Raw genomic sequence first — 20,935 nt, 5'->3', positions numbered from 1 at the left:
ACCATTTCCTAAGAGACACATTGTAAAACGTGACAGTAATACTGATTCTAGCAGGATAAAACAGGCACCACATTTGCTAATACTGTTTTTTTTTTAAATAATTGTAAAAGAATGGGGTGGGCCCGGCCCTCCCACGTGTCCAGGCCAGGTCTCTGAACAGTATCCTCCATCTGCGGTAACAATGCCTAAGAAGATGACATGTACTTGGTCCTGATATGCAGCCATCCCTGTATAACCTTCCCCTGCTGTAGGGTAAGGGCCCTACAGCCCAGGGCCCAAATCTTCAGCTGGAGAGCTGAGAGAGAACATGGGATACCCAGCATCCCTTACCTTCTTCCAGTCCACTGCAGTGGCTGCTGGCGTGGCCCATTTACCCCTGAGGACATCCATCTGCTGACCCATAGTTTCTAAGAGTCAGACTCTTCTGGCTTCTCTGAGCCCCAGCTACTTTCACTCTGCTGAACCCTTCTTCTTCCCATGGGTGTCATTGTCTTAGCAGACACTTCCTTCAACGGCAGCTAACAAGTAAGCCAAGACCCAGACCCCAGAGGATAAACAAGGATTTCAAAACCTACTGTGTCCAATGGAGATGCCTACTGTACAGAGGTAGAAAGAAGTAGAGATGTATACAACTCCCCCAACAACATTGTATCCCAAAACAATGTCCTCTCTGCCACTCATTGTGGAATTCACTGTCTCTCACCACGTGGGCAAGTGCTTGCAGGGTCTCACAATTCCTCCACAAGCAGCAATGCACACTTGAACACGGCACTTCAGCAAATAAAGTGGTGACAATTTACCTGCTTAAAGTTTCTTAAAAGGTTCTCCCAAATTTCCCCCTGAAGAAGACAGAAAAGGCTTTCCCAATTGTGAAACATTGATCTCCTCACCTTTCAAAAAAGTACCCCTGAATAGCCAAAACAATCTTGCCAAAATAAATTGCAGGACTTGAACTTTCTTATTTGAAATCTCACAAAGGAGTATAATTATTAAAACAGGAGCTGCTGGCATAAGAATACACATAAAGACAAATGGGATAGAATTGAGAATCGAGAAATAAACCTCACATTTATGGTTAATTGCTCTTTGAAGAGGGTGTCAAGACAATTTAATGGAGAAACAATTCTCCTTTCAAATGATAGTGCAGAAACAACTAGATAGCCACATGCAAAACAATGAATTTCGATAACTACCTCCCACCATATCAAACAATTCTCTAAAAAAAGGATCAGTGAGTTAAATATAAGACCTATAACTATAAAAATATCTTAAAAATAGATACAGGTAAATCTTGATGACCTCAAATGTGCAATGGATTCTTAGATATGACACAAAAGCAGGAGAAACAGGAAAAAAAAAGATAAATTGGGCTTTATCAAGATGTCAGCCTTTTGGGCATCAAAGGAAATTATCAAGAAAATAATTAATAGACACAGAATGAGAGAAAATATTTGCAAATCATACATAGGCAGTTTTCATGTCCAGATAATATAAAGAACTAGCTACAACTCAATAACAAAAGGACAAACCATCCAATTTACAAACGGGCAAAAGACTCAAATAGACATTTCTTCAAAGAAGATATACAAATAATCAAGAAGGACATGAAAAGATACTCAACATCATTAGTCACTAGGAAAATGCAAAGTCAAAGCTGCAATGAGACACCACATTATACCTACAAAAAAGGCTACCATTCTTTTGAAGTGTTAAATAACAAGTAGCAGCATTATGTAGAATTTGGAATCCTCATACATTGTTGGTGAGAATATAAAAAGGTACAGCCACCAGGAGAAACAGTTGTGCTGTTCCTCAAGAAGCTAATCATAGAATTCTCATGTGAAAGAGCATCCATTCCTAGGTATATACCCAAAGAATTGAATCCAGGGACTCAAACAGGTACTCGCATGGGAATGTTGATTGCAGCATTACTCACAAAAGATAAAATATGAAAACAATCCAAGTGTTCATCAGCACATGAATAAACAAATAAACACAGACAATGGAATGTTAATCTGCCATAAAGAGTAATGAAGCTCTGACATGCGCTGGAACATGCATGGACTTTGGAAACATTATGCTAAGTGAAATACGTCAGAAACTAAATAACATATATGTATAATTCCATTTAAATGAAACATCAAGAATAGGCAAATTCATAGAGACAGAGTAGAGATGATCAAGGTCTAGGGTGGAAAATACGGGGAGTTATTATTGTTTAAAAGATACAAAGTTTCAGTTTAAAATGATAAAAATTTTCAAGGAAAAATAGTGGTGATGGTAACTGAACACTGTGTATGTGGTTAATTCCACTTGATTTAACATTTTAAAGTGGTTAAAATAGCACATTATTCACAGAACTGTGCAAAATTGATTTCTATTATTTAATTCACCCAGGCTAAGGTGTTTGTTATGGCAGCTGAAGCCATGAATACATCATCTGACCCAGTGTTTTCCATGAAACGTATCACTTTTTCAATCAAGTTAGCTGGAAGCTCCTGTCCCCAGAAGAACTGCAGGTCCCAAAACAAGAGCTCCAGCAGGGGCTCAACCAGCACAGGTCCCATAGGGCAGCCTCAATGTCAGGCCCTGGATGGCATGTGAGGCTACACTGATACAATCACAACGTGAAAGTGTAAGTGATTTTACTACTTACAGACACTGGAGAACACTCGGCACACGTGGAAACCACAGATACAGAGGTCAGTGAGCCCAGGCAGGGAGGAGAGAAGAGACTGGCAAGCCGATGGCTTTATTAAGTCCAGGTGTTATCTGACAGGTTTCCAGCAGGGAACTTTAATGGACAGCAAGCAGCAAACACTGGGACAAGGAGCTCATGCTGTGACTGACAAGCGGTCACTTTAAATGTGAGGGCAAATGTCAGAATTATCCGTTTAAAGAAAGCAGATGGAGAGAGGGGAGCCCAGCACACCAAGCAGGAGAGATGCCTCTAAGATTTTATCTCTGGCCACCAACTGGAGAAACTTGAACCAGATACAGTATTGAAAACTGCCATGGTGACCAAGGCCTGTCTCTGATGTGAGGCAAATAAATTTACAGCTTAAAAAATGAATGCCAAGGCAACATGACGCTATGAGCACTCATGACATCCAGGGACACCAGCAGGGTGTGGTACTGCACCCTGGGGTCAGAATCCTGGGTTCTGGTCCCTGGGAGTGAGAAAATGAAAATGACTTGTCCCTGCTCCCCTGGCATTGATCCTCCCGCCCTGCTGCTCCCTCTTCTGCTCCCAAGCCCATGTGCAGTGCGCAGCCCCAGACATCACTGCTCCCAGGGAATACACAGTGCTGCCTACTGCACACAAACACAAACTCACAGAAGGTGACAAAAATCTGCGTTCAGGACACCCGATTGTGAAAGAGGGAGAACAGTGAACGTGGAGCCACAGAGAATGGAACTCACGGGGCTGGAAGGTGATGGAGCTGTAACATAACATATGTGTGACCTCGCGTGAAATGTGCAGATCCTTGTGGAATAAAACACGCAGCCTGGCCTGGGACTTCGGCCACCCACACTTCCCTTCCAGTCCACCAGAGGGCGGCAGAGTCCCTCCAGCCTGGAGCCTTCCCAGGGGATGCAGACCTCCCTCAGCAGAACCCGTAGCCAAGCAGGGTCCACCTCGGCCCAAGTCCTCAACATCCTCCATGCTCCCCACACGGACTGTGTCAGCTCCTCCCTAACCTGGCGGCCGCCAACCTAACCACTCCCTCTGCAGGCAGCACTCCCTCTGCAGCGACCACGTGACTGGGCTTCTGCCCCACACACATGCTCCTTCCCTGGGCTCAGCTAAAAAGACATCTCCCAGGGCAGCGCTGGTGCTGGGGACACCACACTGCAAGCTTTCCCCTCCTGACCTCCCTTCATCCTGATCAACTCTTTCTGTCACTGCTCCCTAAATGCCTGCCCCTGCTCCATCTGTCCTGTTCTCTGGGGCATCCCAGGCCAAGCCTAGCGCTGACACAGAACAGCGGCTGCCTGGGGGCTCACAGCCTCCCTGGGAATCAGTCAGACACCCTGTGACCTGCCTGCCCTCTGCACCCCGTGGGGCTCAGAGCCCATGTGATGGTCACACACAGGCACCATCCAGGATGTGGCCACCTACCCCCGGTTGTCCCTTGGTAAGACAGACCTCTCCTGTGTCCCTGCCAGAAGAAGGGGGTATTATTGCTCTTTGCTCCCAAAACACAACACACCCTCCACCCGCCCTCTCAGGGGTGAGCAACGTCCCTCCAAACAGGATCTCTGGCGACTGCCTGTTCCTCCTCTACAGAGAGCAGCTTGGCCATGTCAAAACCCTCAGGACAGACTCCTGGATATGTCAGCACATGGAGGGCTGAGCCCATCATGACCACAGAGTAAGTCAGGATGAATCTCTCCAGCTCTGAACCCCTGCTCTGTCCCAGGCTCTCCTTCCTGTGTCTCAACAAGGCATGTACCATGGGGTTCCTGGGCAACTCCCCACTTCCTCCTGCACCACCACGGGGAAGGTGTGGTGTCCACAGGACAATCAGCTGGGCAGAGAAGAGAGGACACCAAAGATGGTCAGGAAGAAATGAGAAACCCTGAGCCCCAGCTCAGCCACCAGACCCCAGGGAGCAACAGAGTGACTGAGAACTGTCCATTTGACCATGGGACTCACAGCTCCCACTGAGCAACCAGCATAGGCCTCTCCTCCCAAGAGGCAGGAGAGATTCACCCTGCACACCCCGAGAAAGGACAGTTTCCTCTGGGACACCCAGGTCCTGAATGTCCATCCTCGGAAGCTGCAGCCAAGCTAGACACAATTAGAGAAAGGAAGGGTCCCTGTCACCAGGCAACACACAGCTCACCCACAGAACAATGGGGTGTCCCTGTGACAAGGACCTGGTGCAGCTCCAGCCTCCTGCACTGAAGGGGAGAGCCAGATGGGGATGAAAGAGGGCAAGGGGTGCGAATGTGCACCCCGACCCAGAGCCATGGGGACAGCAGGAGACTGAGGCCCAGGACTGTGCTTGCCCAACCTACAGGGTATGTGTGTGACTGTGTGTGACTGTGTGTGTCTCTTTTGTTTGTGTGTTTGTGTTTCTGCACATAGTGTGCGTCGAGGTATGGTGACAGAATCACTGCTGAAAAAGACATAGGCCTCCACAATTCCCAGGGACCTGACACACAGACAAAAGGAAAAAGAGAAGGAGGGACAAGGAGGCAGGACTGAGAGGGGAGGGGACAGAGAGGTGTCCTGGGCACAGACCCTGCCCATGAGCCTGAGAAGTGCTCCTGACCCAGGAAGAGGCTCAGCACAGAAGGAGGAAGGACAGCACAGCTGACAGCCGTGCTCAGAAAGATTCTGGATCCCAAGCTCATCTCCACAGAGGAGAACACACAGGCAGAACAGGCCATGGGGCCCCTCTCAGCCCCTCCCTGCACACTGCACATCACCTGGAAGGAGCTCCTGCTCACAGGTGAGGAGAGAACTTCCTGGGAGAGGACAGGAGGAGGAAGCAGAATGATTGGATGGGGTTTCCTGGAGAGGATGGGGTTCTAAAAAATAAAATAAGCCAGCACTTTGGGAGGCTGAGGTGGGTGGATCATGAGGTCAGGAGTTCAAGACCAGTCTGGTCAACACAGTGAAGCCCCGTCTCTACTAAAAATACAGAAAATTAACCAGGTATAGTGGTGTGCTCCTGTAATCCTAGCTACTCGGGAGGCTGAGGCAGGAGAATAGCATGAACCCGGGAGGCAGAGGTTGCAGTGAGCCGAGATCGCGCTGCTGTACACCAACCTGGGTGACAGTAGGAGACTCCATCTTAAAAAAAAAAAAAAAAAAAAGAGGAAAGAAGGCTCTGTTGGAGCCTGGATAGGGGAAAATATACCAGAGAGGGACAGGGGTCAAAACAGGAAAATCACATTGAACTGGAATTGGTAAGAGGTAGGAAAATCTCAAGTGTTCTTGTTTTGCTGGTTAATCATCACTGGTCACCACAGTTTGAAAAATGATAATAATAACTATTATGAGATAATACTTCAAATGAAAATATAAGCAGGGCATGAAACACTGTCCTCAGCAAAAAACTTCAACAATTGGGGAAAGAAAAAACACAACAAAACAAAACACTCCAGGCATGGAGGGTCCTGGGAACTCTCACATCTACAGGAGTCTGCAGCCTGTCCCAGGCACTGGGGTGCAACCAAGATCACAAAAGTCCCTGTCCTCACGGAACTCATGTTCTCATGGGCAGGAAGACAGACATGCAAAGAGATCTGGAATGTGAGGTCAGGTGTTGACCAGAGCTCCGGGGGGAGTAGAGCACGGAAAGCTCAGAAATGGAAGTCCCAGGGTCTCTGAAGGAGGTGTCAGGAAAGAAGTCTAAGGATGCCCTGATGTGAGCAGGACCTAAGGGCAGTGTGGAGGGAGCAGACCTCTGGGGAAGAGGATTCCAAAGAGAAAAATGCCGAGGTCAGAAGCATTGAAGGAATGAGGGTTGTGCCACTGACCTTGACCCAGTAGGACAGTAAGACACAAACACACAAACACACACACACACACACACACAAGGGGCATGTATGTTTGTGTCTGTGTGTGTCTTCAAGGCTGATGATTCAAGAGATCTTCTCAGGACCCAGGGCCCCATCTTTTCACCCCAATACATAGGTCTCAATATTGACTGATGCTCTCTCCACCTCCTAGTATTACTTTTCATCTTCTGGAACCCACCCACCACTGCCCAAGTCACGATTGAAGCTCAGCCAACCAAAGTTTCCGAGGGGAAGGATGTTCTTCTACTTGTCCATAATTTGCCCCAGAATCTTACTGGCTACATCTGGTACAAAGGGCAAATAATGGACCTCCACCAATTCATTACAGCATATACAATAGACACTGAAACAATTATATCTGGGCCTGCATACAGTGGACGAGAAACAGTATATTCCAATGCATCCCTGCTGATCCAGAATGTCACCAAGAATGACACAGGATCCTACACGATACAAATCATAAAGCGAGGTGATAAGACTAAAGGAGTAACTGGACATTTCACCTTATACCGTGAGTGATTCCACATGATCCCTGGGTGTTGGGGCGTGGGGGTCACTTCTACTTTGCACACACAGGATGGTCAGGCCTGGACTGTGCCTGTGTCCCTCTCTGCCTTATGTCCCATGTTGGGGTTTCGGCATTTAGTGCAGGACACACACAGATGAGACAAACTTCAGCAGATCAGAATTCCTTTCCTGCCTCCAGACCCTGCAGACACTTGCTGCACAGGAAGGACAGTCTGATGGGGGGTGCTCAGCAGGAGGAGATCAGTCTCAGCCAAGCACCTCATGTCCTCTTTATAAACTTGACCCTGAGAAAGACCCTGGAGAACTGAGTAGGGCTTTGCTAAGAGGCCCCATGAGGTACTCTCAGAGAAGCTCAGCCCTAGAAGCCTCATTCCCAGACCCCTGTCCCTAAATCCTTACTCCAGATAAAGCTGAGGAGCCTGTGCCAGGGCTGGGTTGTGGCAGGGCTTACTGGGACCAAGGATTCACCAGCTGTCTGAGGACTGTGTCTCCTGGAGCTGCTCATGTCCAGGGCTCAGCCCTTGGAGCCTCACCTGGGCAAGGACAGAGCTTTCTTCACCGGAGACTCAGAGTGGAGAGGACAGAAAGACAAGCTTTGTAGGCCATCAGCCAACTGCCTTGTGAGGCTTAGGACACTCCATAGAAAATCTAATGTCCCCAGAAGCAGAAACAGAAGAGAGAAAATGTACCTGGCAGCAGCTTGTTCACAGGGATCTGACCTAAAGGTGCTCTCTCACGGAAGTGAATAATAATAAATGCTGTTTGTGTGAACACCTCCACTGTGCCAAGCATTAGGTCAGGTGACTGTGGAGAAATTACAATTTATTCACAGATAGCATGAAAAGCCACAGTCCATTTGCCATTTAGCTTATTTGACTGAGAGAAAACTGAGGCACAGGAAGGCACAGTCACTGAACCAGAGTCACACAAACACAAAAGGCAGATCAGGGTCACATGAGGTCTGTCTGCAGTCACAGGCCCATCCTCTCCTCCACCAGAAGTGAGGGCTTATTGGATTCCAAGGACCCCATAGTCATTTATTGGCTGAAATCCTCTCTTCTTAGGCATCCAAGCCTCAGAGGAGTGAGAGCAAATGGTCAGGTGATTAGTCTGTTCTCCAGAACTAAATCACCTGCCTCAACTGTCAGAGTCAGTGCGAAAAATGTCCAGGCCTCTCCCTCAGATCTTAACCCCTATCACTGAACCCGAAATCCTGTGTTTCCCAAAGTGTCTATGTCACTGGCATGACAGGATAAAGGAGAGGACCTTGTTTTCGTTCCCCACTCACACCCTGCACCAGCACAGGCCCAGTGAGAGACACACATTCAGGAGGTCTCACATAACAAATGAAGGAATTGAATGAAGAAATGAATGATCCATAACCTCTTTAGAGACTGGATCTTGGATGCAGAATCCTAGGAAGTTCTAGCCACACCTGTCCCTTGTCCTTCAGAGGCTGACACCCATGTTTCATCCCTCCACTACCTCTTGCTCCTAAAGACACCCCACCTCATGTATAACTCTGAAGGTCTTTGGCCACTGGAGGGTTTTCAGGGTTCCCTGGTCCTGGACTGTGGAAACGGGGGCACCTGGTCCCTGGGGTCTCTGAAGTCACTGTAGGCCCCACTGTTCACTGCCATGCTGTCTCTGTCTCTCTCTGCTTCTCTGTGTCCCTCATCTTCCTCCCACTTCATTCTAACTGGCAAGCCCTGTCCTGCACAGCGTCTTCCTCCACCCCTAGGCCTTCCCCAGACACTCCCTCTAAGTAGGCTGACTGTTCTGTTCCCTTCCTGCTAGCACTGTGGCCTGGCCCATCTCCCAGGAAATAGGAAAGGCACAGAAATCACCTGGAATTGCCACTCCTGCCAGGCTTCATCTCGAGCCAATGTCCCCAGGTCACTAAGAGAATAAGCTTCCACTGTATCCCCACCCAGGGCTCTGTCCCTGTGTGAGGCTGATCTGTGGACAAGACCATGGGACAGGGATAGGCAGCTCCTCCATCCACTCTTATAATTCCCAGACAAGTTCTTCTGGCCTCCTGCACAAACAGAACCAATTTATCCAGATGGTGATTTGCAGTAAAGAAAGATTTTAATGAGTCCAAGTCTGCCAAACAGGAGGATGGAGGTTTATTATTACTCAAATCAGCTTCCCTAGTGGATCAGGGGTTAGAGATCTTCAAGGATAGTTTCAGGGGCACAGGACTAAAAAATGGGTACTGCTGATTGTTTGGGGATGGAATCATGCGGGTGGAGGGAAATGATCTGTTTGTGCTTGAATCTGACTCTAGGTGGGGACCACGTGACTGGCTGAGCCATTAGTCATGGGTATGGATGAGATCAGTGGGTTACCAGAATGCAAAGAATGAGAAACATCTCAAAAGACCAATCTCAGGTTCTACAATAGTGATGTTATCTATAGGAGCAATTAGTTACAAATTTTATAAACTCTGGCCAAATGACATTTGAGCAGTAAGGGATTGTAGAAACTGGGCCTACCTTTTAGCAGAATTCAGTTCCCTCCTATAATCTTACTCTCATGGTCTTCCACCAGTTTTACAAAGGCAATCCCTGGGCAAAATAAGGGAATTAGTTTTATGGAGGAACTATTATCATTCTTGCTTCAAAGTTAAACCATCAACTAAATTCCTCCCATGGTTAGCCTGGCCTATGTCCAGGAATGAGTGAGGACAGCCAGCCTGAGACTAGATGCCAGACGGAGTCAGCCATGCCAGTTTGCTGTCACTGTTGGAATCTTTGCACTGACTCACCAGGGTGTCAGAGGCTGGACAGGTCTGCAGTCTCCAAAGCCCATGGGCTGATTTCACCCATTTCACTCGTGACTCCATCCTCAGCCTACTATGGAGCTCGCATTCTCTAGTGACTTCCTAGAGACTTCTGGTTTCCTGTCAGGCATATAACAAGCTTGAAATTTGTCACTTGGTTCTAACAGTAAGTAAAAAGCTGAACAATCTCAAAAGTCAAGAACTCATTAAAATCCCTCAGAGATGGCCAGGCACAGTGGCTCACACCTGTAATCCCAGCACTTTGGGAGTCTGAGGCGGGCGGATCACAAGGTCAGGAGATCGAGACCATCCTGGCTAACAAGGTGAAACCCCGTCTCTACTACAAATACAAAGAAATTAGCCAGGTGTGGTGTCGGGCGCCTGTAGCCCCAGCTCCTTGGGAGGCTGAGGCAGAAGAATGTTGTGAACCAGGGAGGCGGAGCTTGCAGTGAGCCAAGATCATGCCAGTGTACTCCAACCTGGGCAGCAGAGCGAGACTCCGTCTCAGAAAAAAAAAAAAATGCTGTTAGAGAAATGAAGAATGCTTTTGATGCTTTCTGGTAGACTCCACACAGCTGAGGAAAGAATCCCTAGCTTGAGGATATGTCAACAGAAACTTCCAAAAGTGAAACAGGAAAGTTCAAAAAGAGTGAGGGGAAAAAGTGGAACAACATATTCTACTTCATATTCAACATTTTGTATTGACAATTGCAATTTTTAAACTTTGTAGTTGTGGGACAACTACCAAGGCTGTAACATACACATAATGGGAATACTGGTGGTGTCGGGGACCTGTTGCTGGTGGCCAGGTGGGTGCTATCTGGTGGTTTTACTGCCTGTGCCACATACAACTGTTTCCTCATGATGATGCCATTTTCATAAGGTGGGGTTCTTCAGTGGGTGATGCATGAGCCATTGGCGTCTCACTTAGACTCTTCCTAATTCACACAAACTGAAACTCGAGTTGTATTTCCTGAGGTTAAGAGAAAATGAAGAAAGCATTTCACATACCTGTTCTGGGCTCCTCCCCATTTTTCCTAACTCTGCACAGAAATTAGAAACAGGGAGTTCCTTCTATGTTTACTAACATAAAACACATCACTTCTTTTAATTCGGCATCATTCCTCCCTTTATATAATTGACACATGACCAGTTCTGTCCTTTTAATGGGACTCTCTCTACTTAAGGACTTGCTAATTTCACATCACCTTTGGCATCTTTCTTTGAGCATAATGTGATCCTGCTGGAATTCACCCCACACCTAAACCTTAATTGGGCATCAAGAAAAATACTACTACCAGCAATTGATCTTAGATGTTTGGACCATCAGTAAAAATTTCCACTTATGACAACATTTTAATGTGTCCTCCAAATTTTTTTTTGTTACTAGGGTCAGAACATAACATGAAGTCTAAACTCCAGAGAACCCTTTTTTGGGAAAATTACAGTATTACAAATTGAGCATCCCAAATCCGGAAATTCAAAATCTGAAATGCTCCAAAATCCAACACTTCTGACCACTGATGTGATGCTAAAAAGAAGTGCTCACTGGAGCATTTTGGATTTTAAATTTTTCAGATGTGGGATGCTAAACCAGTACATCTACTGCAAATATTCCCAAAAAAAAAAAAAAGTTAGAAATCCAAAACACCTGGTTTTAAGCTTTCTGCATAAGGAACACTTTATCTGTATGAACTATAGGCATGAAGCTGTACAGGAGATCTCTAGAACCTCCTCATCCTGCATAACTGAAACCGCACACCCACGGAACAATACCCTAGTCCCCCGACGCCAGCTCCTGGAATCTACTGCTCTACTCTCTAATTCACTCTGGAATCCACTGAGATGAGGTATATAGAGTAGTCAAATTCATAGAATCAGAAAGTAGAATGTCTAATGAGAGAAAGCATCTGCAAGACTTCTTCCCAAATATTGTTCTAATAGCCACCAAACACATACGGTCCATGAGCGCCAGACTTCCATCATAAGTTCATGCTCGCCCTTTCCACCAGTCAGTTCTGCATTTGCAAACATCCACATGTATTTCTAGAAAGATCCGCATGGTCCTCACCTGCCTTCTACAGGGGGAAGGGAACATCATGGACACAGGACAGGGAACATGGTCTTGGTCCAAAGCTATCAGCTCTTGCCTGTCCCCTTCACTCTTTGTAGGTCATTCCTTGGACTCTGCTCTATCTTTAGAGGTCACTGGCTCAAGTCAGTCACTATGAGACAGCTAGGAAAACTGCCCCACTTTGTAGCTCCACTGCCTGGTGACTGAACTGACCTCCAGGCTTGACTCTGGTCTCCCCTGTGTTATTTCTGCTGAAGTACCCAGTCCAGGCCAGGCTTCCCAGTACCCAAAGGGTTTAAGGACAATGGGAATTTCCATCATCCATCTCTAAGATGTCCTTGAAAGGGAAGCTGCAGAGAAAACATACCTTGGGGGACAAATTAAGACTGAAACTAAGAACATTCCAGCACTGCATGCTCCAGGTGAGGACCACAGAGTGGGCCAAGCAGGCAGTTAGAGAGGGAAGGACTCAGAGAGGCACCAGGGGCTGTGACTGCTGGTCCCGTGTCTTTCCATGACCCAGTGCTGCTGGTCAATTCACACTTGAGAAAGTCTGTGCGTCTCCCACATAAAACAGGCAGCCTCACAACCTCTGAGCCCTCAGATTGCCATACATCTGTCTTGTAACACACACACCTGCCATGGGGTTTTAAGGACTTGGGTGGGCTGAGAGGTGGGAAATGCCATCTCTGATTGAAAAATGTCTTTGGAGGAATCAAAGGTGCCACACAGGGCAATCTTCTCTCTGTTATCTGCACAGTGGAGACTCCCAAGCCCTCCATCTCCAGCAGCAACTTAAACCCCAGGGAGGCCACAGAGACTGTGATCTTATCCTGTGATCCTGACACTCAGGACGTAAGCTACTTGTGGTGGATAAATGGTCAGAGCCTCCCTATCAGTCGCAAGTTGCAGCTGTCTGAAAACAACAGGACCCTCGTTCTATTTAATGTCACAAAGGATACTGCAGGACCCTATGAATGTGAAATGAAGAACCCAGGGAGTTCCAGCCGCAGTGACCCAGTCACCCTGAATCTCATCTGTGAGTATCTTCTGTTCCTCTGTGAGCCAGGCTGCCATCCCAAATACACATGGCCAGAGGCCAGGCCTCCCAGTCCCTCTCAGGTGCAAGTACAGAGACCTTTACCCCTGGATATCAAAGCTGACCATGACTACTAAGAGTAGGCTTAGGCTTGATCAACAATGGGAGAGAAGAGGCTGCACCTGTCATGGGAGAATCAGGGTCCACAGCTTACGACGGGAAAAACAGGTGAATGTCTCAGGCTCCAGATCAGTGAACACAGCAGGGATTTGGCTGGGACTTCAGTGTTTTGACTTAGCTCACAGGGTCACTGTGGCTCTTCCACAGACCAGGCATTTCCCTTCCCTCTGACAATATCAGCTGTGACTTTATTTTCTTTGCTCCAGATGGCCTGGATGCCCCCACCATTTCTTCTTCATACACCTATTAGCACACAGGGGAAGTCCCCAAGCTCTCCTGCCTCACAGACTCTCACCCCCTGGCAGAGCATTCTTGGCTGATTGATGGGAAGTTCCAGCAATCAGCACAAGTGTTCTTTAGCCTCCTAATCACTAAAACATATAGAGGGGTCTATGTCTGTTTCATGCATAACTCAGCCACTGGTGGAACAAATCTCATAATCAAGAGGATCATAGTCCCTGGTAAGTGGATCCCTGGAGCATTGGCAATATGTTTTCCAGTGAAGCCTATCTGGCTATCAGGGAAGAGCCACCTGCCTTCTGCAAAGGGAGGGGTAAAATAAAAACTCAGGACAGGGAATCTGTTTCTCCTCGAAAACCACCAGCTTTTGCCTGTGCCCTTCACTCTTTCTAGATCATTCTTTAGACTATACAGTAACAATGAACAATCTGAAAGGAAATTCAGAAAAGAATTTCCATTCTCATTAACATCAAAAGGAATAAAATATTTTGGAATAAGTTTAACCAAAAATGTCTAAGGGTTATACCCTGAAAACTAAAAAACTTTACTGAATGAAATTAAAGACGATATCAATATGTGGGAAGATATTTCACTTTCATGGATAGGAAGAATCACTATTGTTAGGAAGACAATACTACCCAAAGTGAGCTGCAGATTCAACGCAACCCCTACCAGAATCCCAGTAACATTTTTTTTGCAGAATTACAAAAATCTGTCCAAAATCTGACCTGACAGGCTCTTATTGATGACTGCCACAACAGAGATGCTGAGAAAAAGATGCAAACATGGAAAGGTGGAAAGTGTTGACGACATAGAAAATAGCAATCATTATTTCTCACAGCCCAAAGCCTTCAAAAACATACAAGTGCAGCATGGCCAGTATGGACATTGACCAAAAACTAATCACCAAGCTAGAAACGTGGTGAGAAAAAAAAAAAAAAAAAAAAAAAAAAAAAAAAAGGGCAAGAATGTATTTAGCCTATCACCACCCACTTTTGCTGACTAATCTGATACTGAAAAGAAATGCTCACTGGAGCATTTTAGATTTTGAATCTTTCAGATTTGGGATGCTAAACCAGTAAGTATGTGACAAATATTTTGAATCAAAAAATGTCAGAAATCCAAAACACTTTTTGTCCTAAGTCTTATGCATAAGAAACACTCAATCTGTGTGAACTGTAGGCATCAAGCTGTACAGCAGATCTCTAGAACCTCCCCATCTGGCATAATTGAAACTGCACACACATGAGCAACTTTTGATTCCTGCCACTCCCAGCTCCTGGCAACCAGCAGTCTCTTCTCAGATTCACTCTGGAATCCACTTACATGAGGTCCCTAGAGCAGTCAAACCCATGGAATTGGAGAGTAGAGTGTCCAATGAAAGAAAATATTTACAAAACTTCTCCCCAAATTTGTATCATATCCATCAAACACACATGGTCCATGAGGTCCAGCAGTTAATTCCCACCCTTTCCACCAGTCCGTTCTGCTTTTGCAAATGTCCACATGTATTTCTGGAAAGATCCATTTAGTCCTCACCTGCCCTCTACAGAAGGAGAGGAAACTTAAAGAACCCAGAACAGGGAACATGGTTCTATTCCAAAGTCACCAGCTCTTGTCTGTCCCCTTCACTCTTTCTACATCATTCCTTGCACTCTGTTCTATCTTTGGAGGTCACTGGCTCAAATAAATCATCATGAAACACCTGCAGAAAACTACCCCACCTTGTGCCTCCACGGCCTGATGACTGAACTAACCTCCAGGCTTGACTCTGGTCTCCCCGGTCTTATTTCTGCTGAAACATCCAGTCCCAGGCCAGGCTGCTCAGTATCTTCAGGGTTTCAGGACAATGGGAAGTCCCATTATTACTCATCTCTAGAATGTCCTTGGAAATGGAAGCTGCAGAGAAATCACATCTAGGGGGGCAAAGTAGGATGGAATTTGGAAGGGGCCCAGCAGTTGCACATTCCAGGTAAGGAACCCAAGGTGAGCCAGCCAGACAGCTGATTAGAGAGGGTCTGGGAGGTGTACCAGGGACTGTGACTCCCACTGATGTGTCTGTCCATGACCCAACACTGCTGATCAATTCACACTTGAGAAAGTCTGTGCTTATGTAAGACCGAGCGGGTGGCCTCACAGGCATTCAGCCCTTAGGTCATCATGCATCTGTCTTGTGACACACCCACCAGCTATTGGTTTTCAAGGACTCAGGTGGGCTGAGGGGAGGGAGATGCCAACTCTGATTGAAGGATGCCTGTGGAGGAATCAAAGGTGCCATACAGGACAATCTTCTCTCTGTTATCCACACAGTTCCAGGCTAAAGCAACCCAGTGAAAACAGGATCCTCATTCTAGGCAATGCCACAAGAAATGACACAGGCCCCTAAAAATGTGAAATACGGGACCAAGTTGGTAGCACCCCCAGTGACCCAGTCACCCTGGATGTCCTTTGTAACTTTGGTTCCTCTGTGGACCAGGCCACCTGCTAACATCCAAACGAACACAGGCCAGGCATCTCAGTCTCTCTCAGGTCCAAGTACAGACACTTTTATTTCTGGACACCAGGGCTGGCCATGACTCCCTGCCCTGGGAAATTCTGGGTATGCACAGCCTTAAACAAAAATATAAGGGGAGGACATGCTCTTGTCATGGGAGACTTGACTCAGAGGGTCACTGTGTCCCTTTAAGAGACCAGGAACATCCCCCTCCTTCAGATGACATCACCTGTGACTTTATTCTCTTTATTCCAGATGGTCCACACATCCCCAGCATTTTCTCTCCATTCCCCTTTCTCCATTTCTACCGTCCGGGAGAAAACCTCTACTTGTACTGCTTCGCGGACTCTAACCCACCGGCAGAGTATTCTTGGACAATTAATGGGAAGTTTCTGCAATCAGGACAAGAGCTCTCTATCCGCCAAATTACTACACAGCATGGTGGAATCTATGGTTGCTCCGCTCGTAACTCAGCCACTGGCAGCAAAAGTTCTGCATTCAAGACGATCAAAGTCTCTGGTAAGTGGATCCCTGCATCATTGGCAATAGGGTTTTTAGGTGGAATCTACCTGCTTTTCAGAGAAGAACCAGGAAAACATTTTAATTCCCAGCCTGTGTCCCATTGGCAGAAGCAAATCCTAAATTCTCCTCCTGAACCCTCCCAATTTGTCTCTATGGACTCTCTTCTCCTTGTTTTTCTGTTTTCTCATGGCTGACTTTGTGTCCAGCCTGAGAAAGATAGGGAGGGGGCTTTGTCAGCCCTGAGCCCTATGTGGTGGAAGAGGCTTCACAGAGGGACAAGAAGGAGAGTCCTCAAGTCCAGTTGCTTCTCGCTGTCACCAACACATCCCTTTCTGCCACGTCTTTATTTTTTTCCCTACTGCATGACCTACAAGGAGCATCTGAGGCTTTGAAACAAGCTCACATTTTTCCCCCAAATGAGAGGAGGAAGCCCCTTGGATGAGAGAGGAGCAGGAAATTCAGGAAATTAATTTGTTATCACACTTATAATTTGCAAATATTTTTCTCGTTTCATGGGTTGCCTTCTTACTTTCTTGATAATGTTCTTCAATATGTAAAACGTTTTGATTTTTGTGAAGTCCAATTCATCCATTTTATTTGTTGCCTATGCTTTTGTTGTTACAATCAAGACATCATTGTGAAATGCAATATCATGAAGTTTTTATCCTATGTTTTCTTCTAAGAGTTGCATAGATTTTGCTCTTACATTTAGATCTTCGATCTATTGTGGGTTAATTTTTGTATATGATGCTAGGTAAAGGTTCCACTCATTCCTGCCCTTGGATATCCAGCTTTTCCAATATCATTTAGTGAGAACACTACCCTTTCCCCATTGAACGATCTTGGCACACTTGATGACAATCATTTGGCCATATATGCAAGTATTTCTTTCTGGAGTCTCTGTTCCCTTTCATTAATTTCTATGTCCTCCTTTATGCCAGTACCACACTGTATTGGTTACGAGGACTTTGTAGTAAATGCTGAAATCAGGAAGTGTGAGTCCTCCAGCTTCATTCTTCCTGTTCAAAGTTGTTCGTCTATTTAGGGTCATGAGTTTCAATATAAATTTTAGGACAGATTTTTCTTTTACTGCAAAAATGTCACTGAGATTCTGATAGGAATTGTATTGAATCTGCAGCTCACTTTGGGTTTCATTGTCCTCCTGACAATAGTGAGTCTTCTAATTCATGAAAACAGAATGTCTTTCATTTTATTGATGTCATCATTAAGCAATATTTTATGGATTTCAGGTGCAATCATTTCACCTGTTTGGTTAAACTTATTCAAAAATATTTTATTCTTTTTGATATTAATACAAATTAAAAATTTTTTCTTAATTTCCCTTTGGATTGTCTATGGTTAGTGTATTGAAATACGACTGATGTTTGAATATTGGTTTTGTATTGTGGAACATTACCTAATTCATTTATCAGTTCTAATAGGTTTGTTTCATCTTTAGGATTTTCTAGATATAAGTTCAAGTTATCTGTGAACAGAAATAATTTTACTCCTTTCTTCCAATTTGAATGTCTTTTTTAAAATTCTTGCCTAATTTTTCTGACTAGACCTTTCAATACTACACTGAATAGAAGTGTCCAAAGCAGCTTCCTTGTCTTGTTCCTGCTCATACAGGGAAAGCTTTCAGTCTTTTTCCGTTGAGTATGATGTTAGCATTGGGTTTTTCACATATTGCCTTTATGGAAAAGGTGGAAAGGTGGATTGTTCTACTGACATAGAAAATAGCGATCAGCCTTTCACACATCTGAAAGCTTTCTGAAATATCTGAGTGCAGGAGAGAATTGACAGAGGACTGATAAAAAACCTAGAAACATGGTAAGAGGGGGAAAAACTGCAGGAATATAATCATCTCCCATCAACTTTCCAACAGAAATAATGCATTCTTTGAAGAAACAATTATAGAGCACCTCATGTTACATGCTTGTTCCTGAGGCTGCCCCCTGTAAAGTAACACCATCTCCATTCCTTCTTTTCTTTTCTTTCCATGAGAGCTTCTTCAGGAAGAGGACATCTATCCTGGCATTAATCCGACATAGCAGCCATGATGTCATTTCTGTATTTCAGGAAGTCTGGCAGGTATGATGGCCTTTTCTCTTGTCCCATTTCCTGCAGGGCTGACTGCCATGCTTGAGAGAGGGAAAATATTTATTTGCCTGATTCTGGGACTGGATCTCCTCCTTCGTCCACCAAACCCCTGCTTCTCAGCACTAATTCCTGCAGTTCCCTTTCTCCCTGGCCTTTATCCTCCCTTCTACCCCAATGTCTTTTAGACATAATTGTCTCCAGCTTCTGCTCGTTTATTTCTCAGATTCAGATGAGAAACACAATTTCACATTGTGAAACCCTCTTCATTATTTTTCACATCTCTCAATAGTGTAATTCTCTCCATTCCAATAAAGACCAACCACTTCTCAAAGTGTTGCTTGACTTCTTGTGTCCAGACTTTGAAACCTTCCTTGCATATGACTGCCTCTTTACCTTTCTAAAATCTAGTTAATTCACTTAATCAAAAATCTCCAGGGGTCTACACTAGCCTATTTGGTAAGTTCACATTTCTTCTATTTACTAATCCTTCTCACTTCCTTTACCTCTACTTCCTAGTATAATTCCTCTGTCCTAATTAGAACTGTCTTCCTACACATCCCTGCCCCTTCACCCATATAGACATAAAATGCTTAGTTCCAATGCTATGCCTAAAAACAGGGTGAACTCCTCTCCACCATCTGCACTACAGACTTAACCACACCCTTCATCACAAGCAATCTGACCTCGCGGAGAACAAAGACTTTAGGATTAGCCTGTGAACCTGAGACTCAGAACACAATGTATGTGTGGTGGAGACCTTTTCCTGATGACTAATTCACTTGTTCAAAAAAGATACAGACGGCCGGGCGCGGTGGCTCAAGCCTGTAATCCCAGCACTTCGGGAGGCCGAGACGGGCGGATCATGAGGTCAGGAGATCGAGACCATCCTGGCTAACATGGTGAAACCCCGTCTCTACTAAAAAAAAGTACAAAAACTAGCCAGGCGAGGTGGTGGGTGCCTGTAGTCCCAGCTACTCGGGAGGCTGAGGCAGGAGAATGGCGTAAACCCGGGAGGCGGAGCTTGCAGTGAGCTGAGATCCGGCCACTGCACTCCAGCCTGGGCGACAGAGCGAGACTCCGTCTCAAAAAAAAAGAAAAAAAGATACAGAAATGAAGAAGGCAAGGTCCCTACCCCAGGGGACATAAAGCATAAGACAGGAAATGAGATCTGAAATTCATCATGGTACCAAAATAGAAAAAAAGTGAAGGCCACAAGAAATCAGAGAAATCTGATGGGAAATATAGCTACACATTGGAATCACTGAAAAAGATTTTTAAAAGTGGATGCTCAAGCCCCACCCATGAGTTCCAGTTTAAAGGTCTGGAGAGGGACCCAGGCATTGGTAATTTTTAAGTCTTCCCTGACACTACTAACATGTAATGAGGACGGAGAACTCTTGTTGTAATAGGTAGAACTTACAACTAAGTCAATGATTTTCAAGTAGAAGTACTGGAATTACCTAAGCACGTTTTTGAACATATATAAGACTATACTATTTTGGTCCTAATTATTAATGGGCTACACCAAGAACTCAGTAATCCAGTTGGGAAACAGAAGCTGAATGGAAAAGCCACCTTATTTTATATGTTAAAATATATAAAAAGCATTTTCAAATAAGTGATAAGTGTTGCTAAACCGTCTCTAAATAACATTTATGGGAATGTTAAAAATATGAGTATTCTAGGCTGGGCGCAGTGGCTCATGCCTGTAATCCCAGCACTTTGGGAGGCAAGGCTGGCAGATCATGAGGTCAGGAGATTGAGACCATCCTGGCTAACACGGTGAAACCCCGTCTCTACTAAAAACACACAAACAAAATTCGCCAGGTGTGGTGGCAGGCGCCTGTAGTCCCAACGACTCCGGAGTCTGAGGCAGGAGAATGGTGTGAACCCAGAGGTGGAGTTTGCAGTGAGCAGAGATCCTGCCACTGCACTCCAGCCTGGGCAACGGAGTGAGATTCCTTCTCAAGGAAAAAAAAATTAAAAAAATTAAAAAAAAATGAGTTCTAAAAACTGTATGAAATTTCTGGAAATCGAATATGTTATCAGTCATAGTGTCATATGCCACAGAAGTAAGTAGATTTCTATGTGAGCTGTGTCTTTACCATAATAAACCTAATAAAAATCTCATTAGATTTTTAACCATGGTCATTTTAAATCTTTGTCATTCCCAGACAGTTGCTTTGATTCTTCCTCGAAGTATTTACAGTCAGCTACAGTCCAAAATTGCTTTTTCTTCGAGGAGATAGATGGAAAAGACTCTGACGACGACTCTTGAATACAAGTTTCTGATAACTTCAAGATCATATCACTGGACTCTCTGAGAACTTTCAAAATTTTATCACCTTCATGAAATTCAAGACAAAGAGGAAAAAAAACTCAGTTATATTGGACTTAATAATCAAAAGGATAATGTTCTCCTAATTCTTTATT

At 45.2% G+C, this 20,935-nt stretch overlaps 1 protein-coding gene across 1 annotated transcript; it reads left to right on the top strand.

The window, feature by feature from the left end:
• The first annotated feature begins 5,398 nt into the window (after positions 1-5,398).
• On the top strand, positions 5,399-20,722 carry LOC104669451 (pregnancy-specific beta-1-glycoprotein 2). The gene is given in 7 exon segments (XM_030913106.1): positions 5,399-5,462; positions 6,689-7,048; positions 12,685-12,829; positions 15,700-15,833; positions 16,133-16,396; positions 18,407-18,493; positions 20,677-20,722. Coding segments are annotated over 6 exon segments (1,014 nt in total). The 3' UTR covers positions 18,454-18,493; positions 20,677-20,722.
• The last annotated feature ends 213 nt before the right edge of the window (positions 20,723-20,935 follow it).

This window comes from Rhinopithecus roxellana, chromosome 12, assembly GCF_007565055.1.
Source record: "Rhinopithecus roxellana isolate Shanxi Qingling chromosome 12, ASM756505v1, whole genome shotgun sequence".
NCBI lineage: Eukaryota > Metazoa > Chordata > Mammalia > Primates > Cercopithecidae > Rhinopithecus > Rhinopithecus roxellana.
This window is presented reverse-complemented; position numbering and strand designations above follow the sequence as displayed.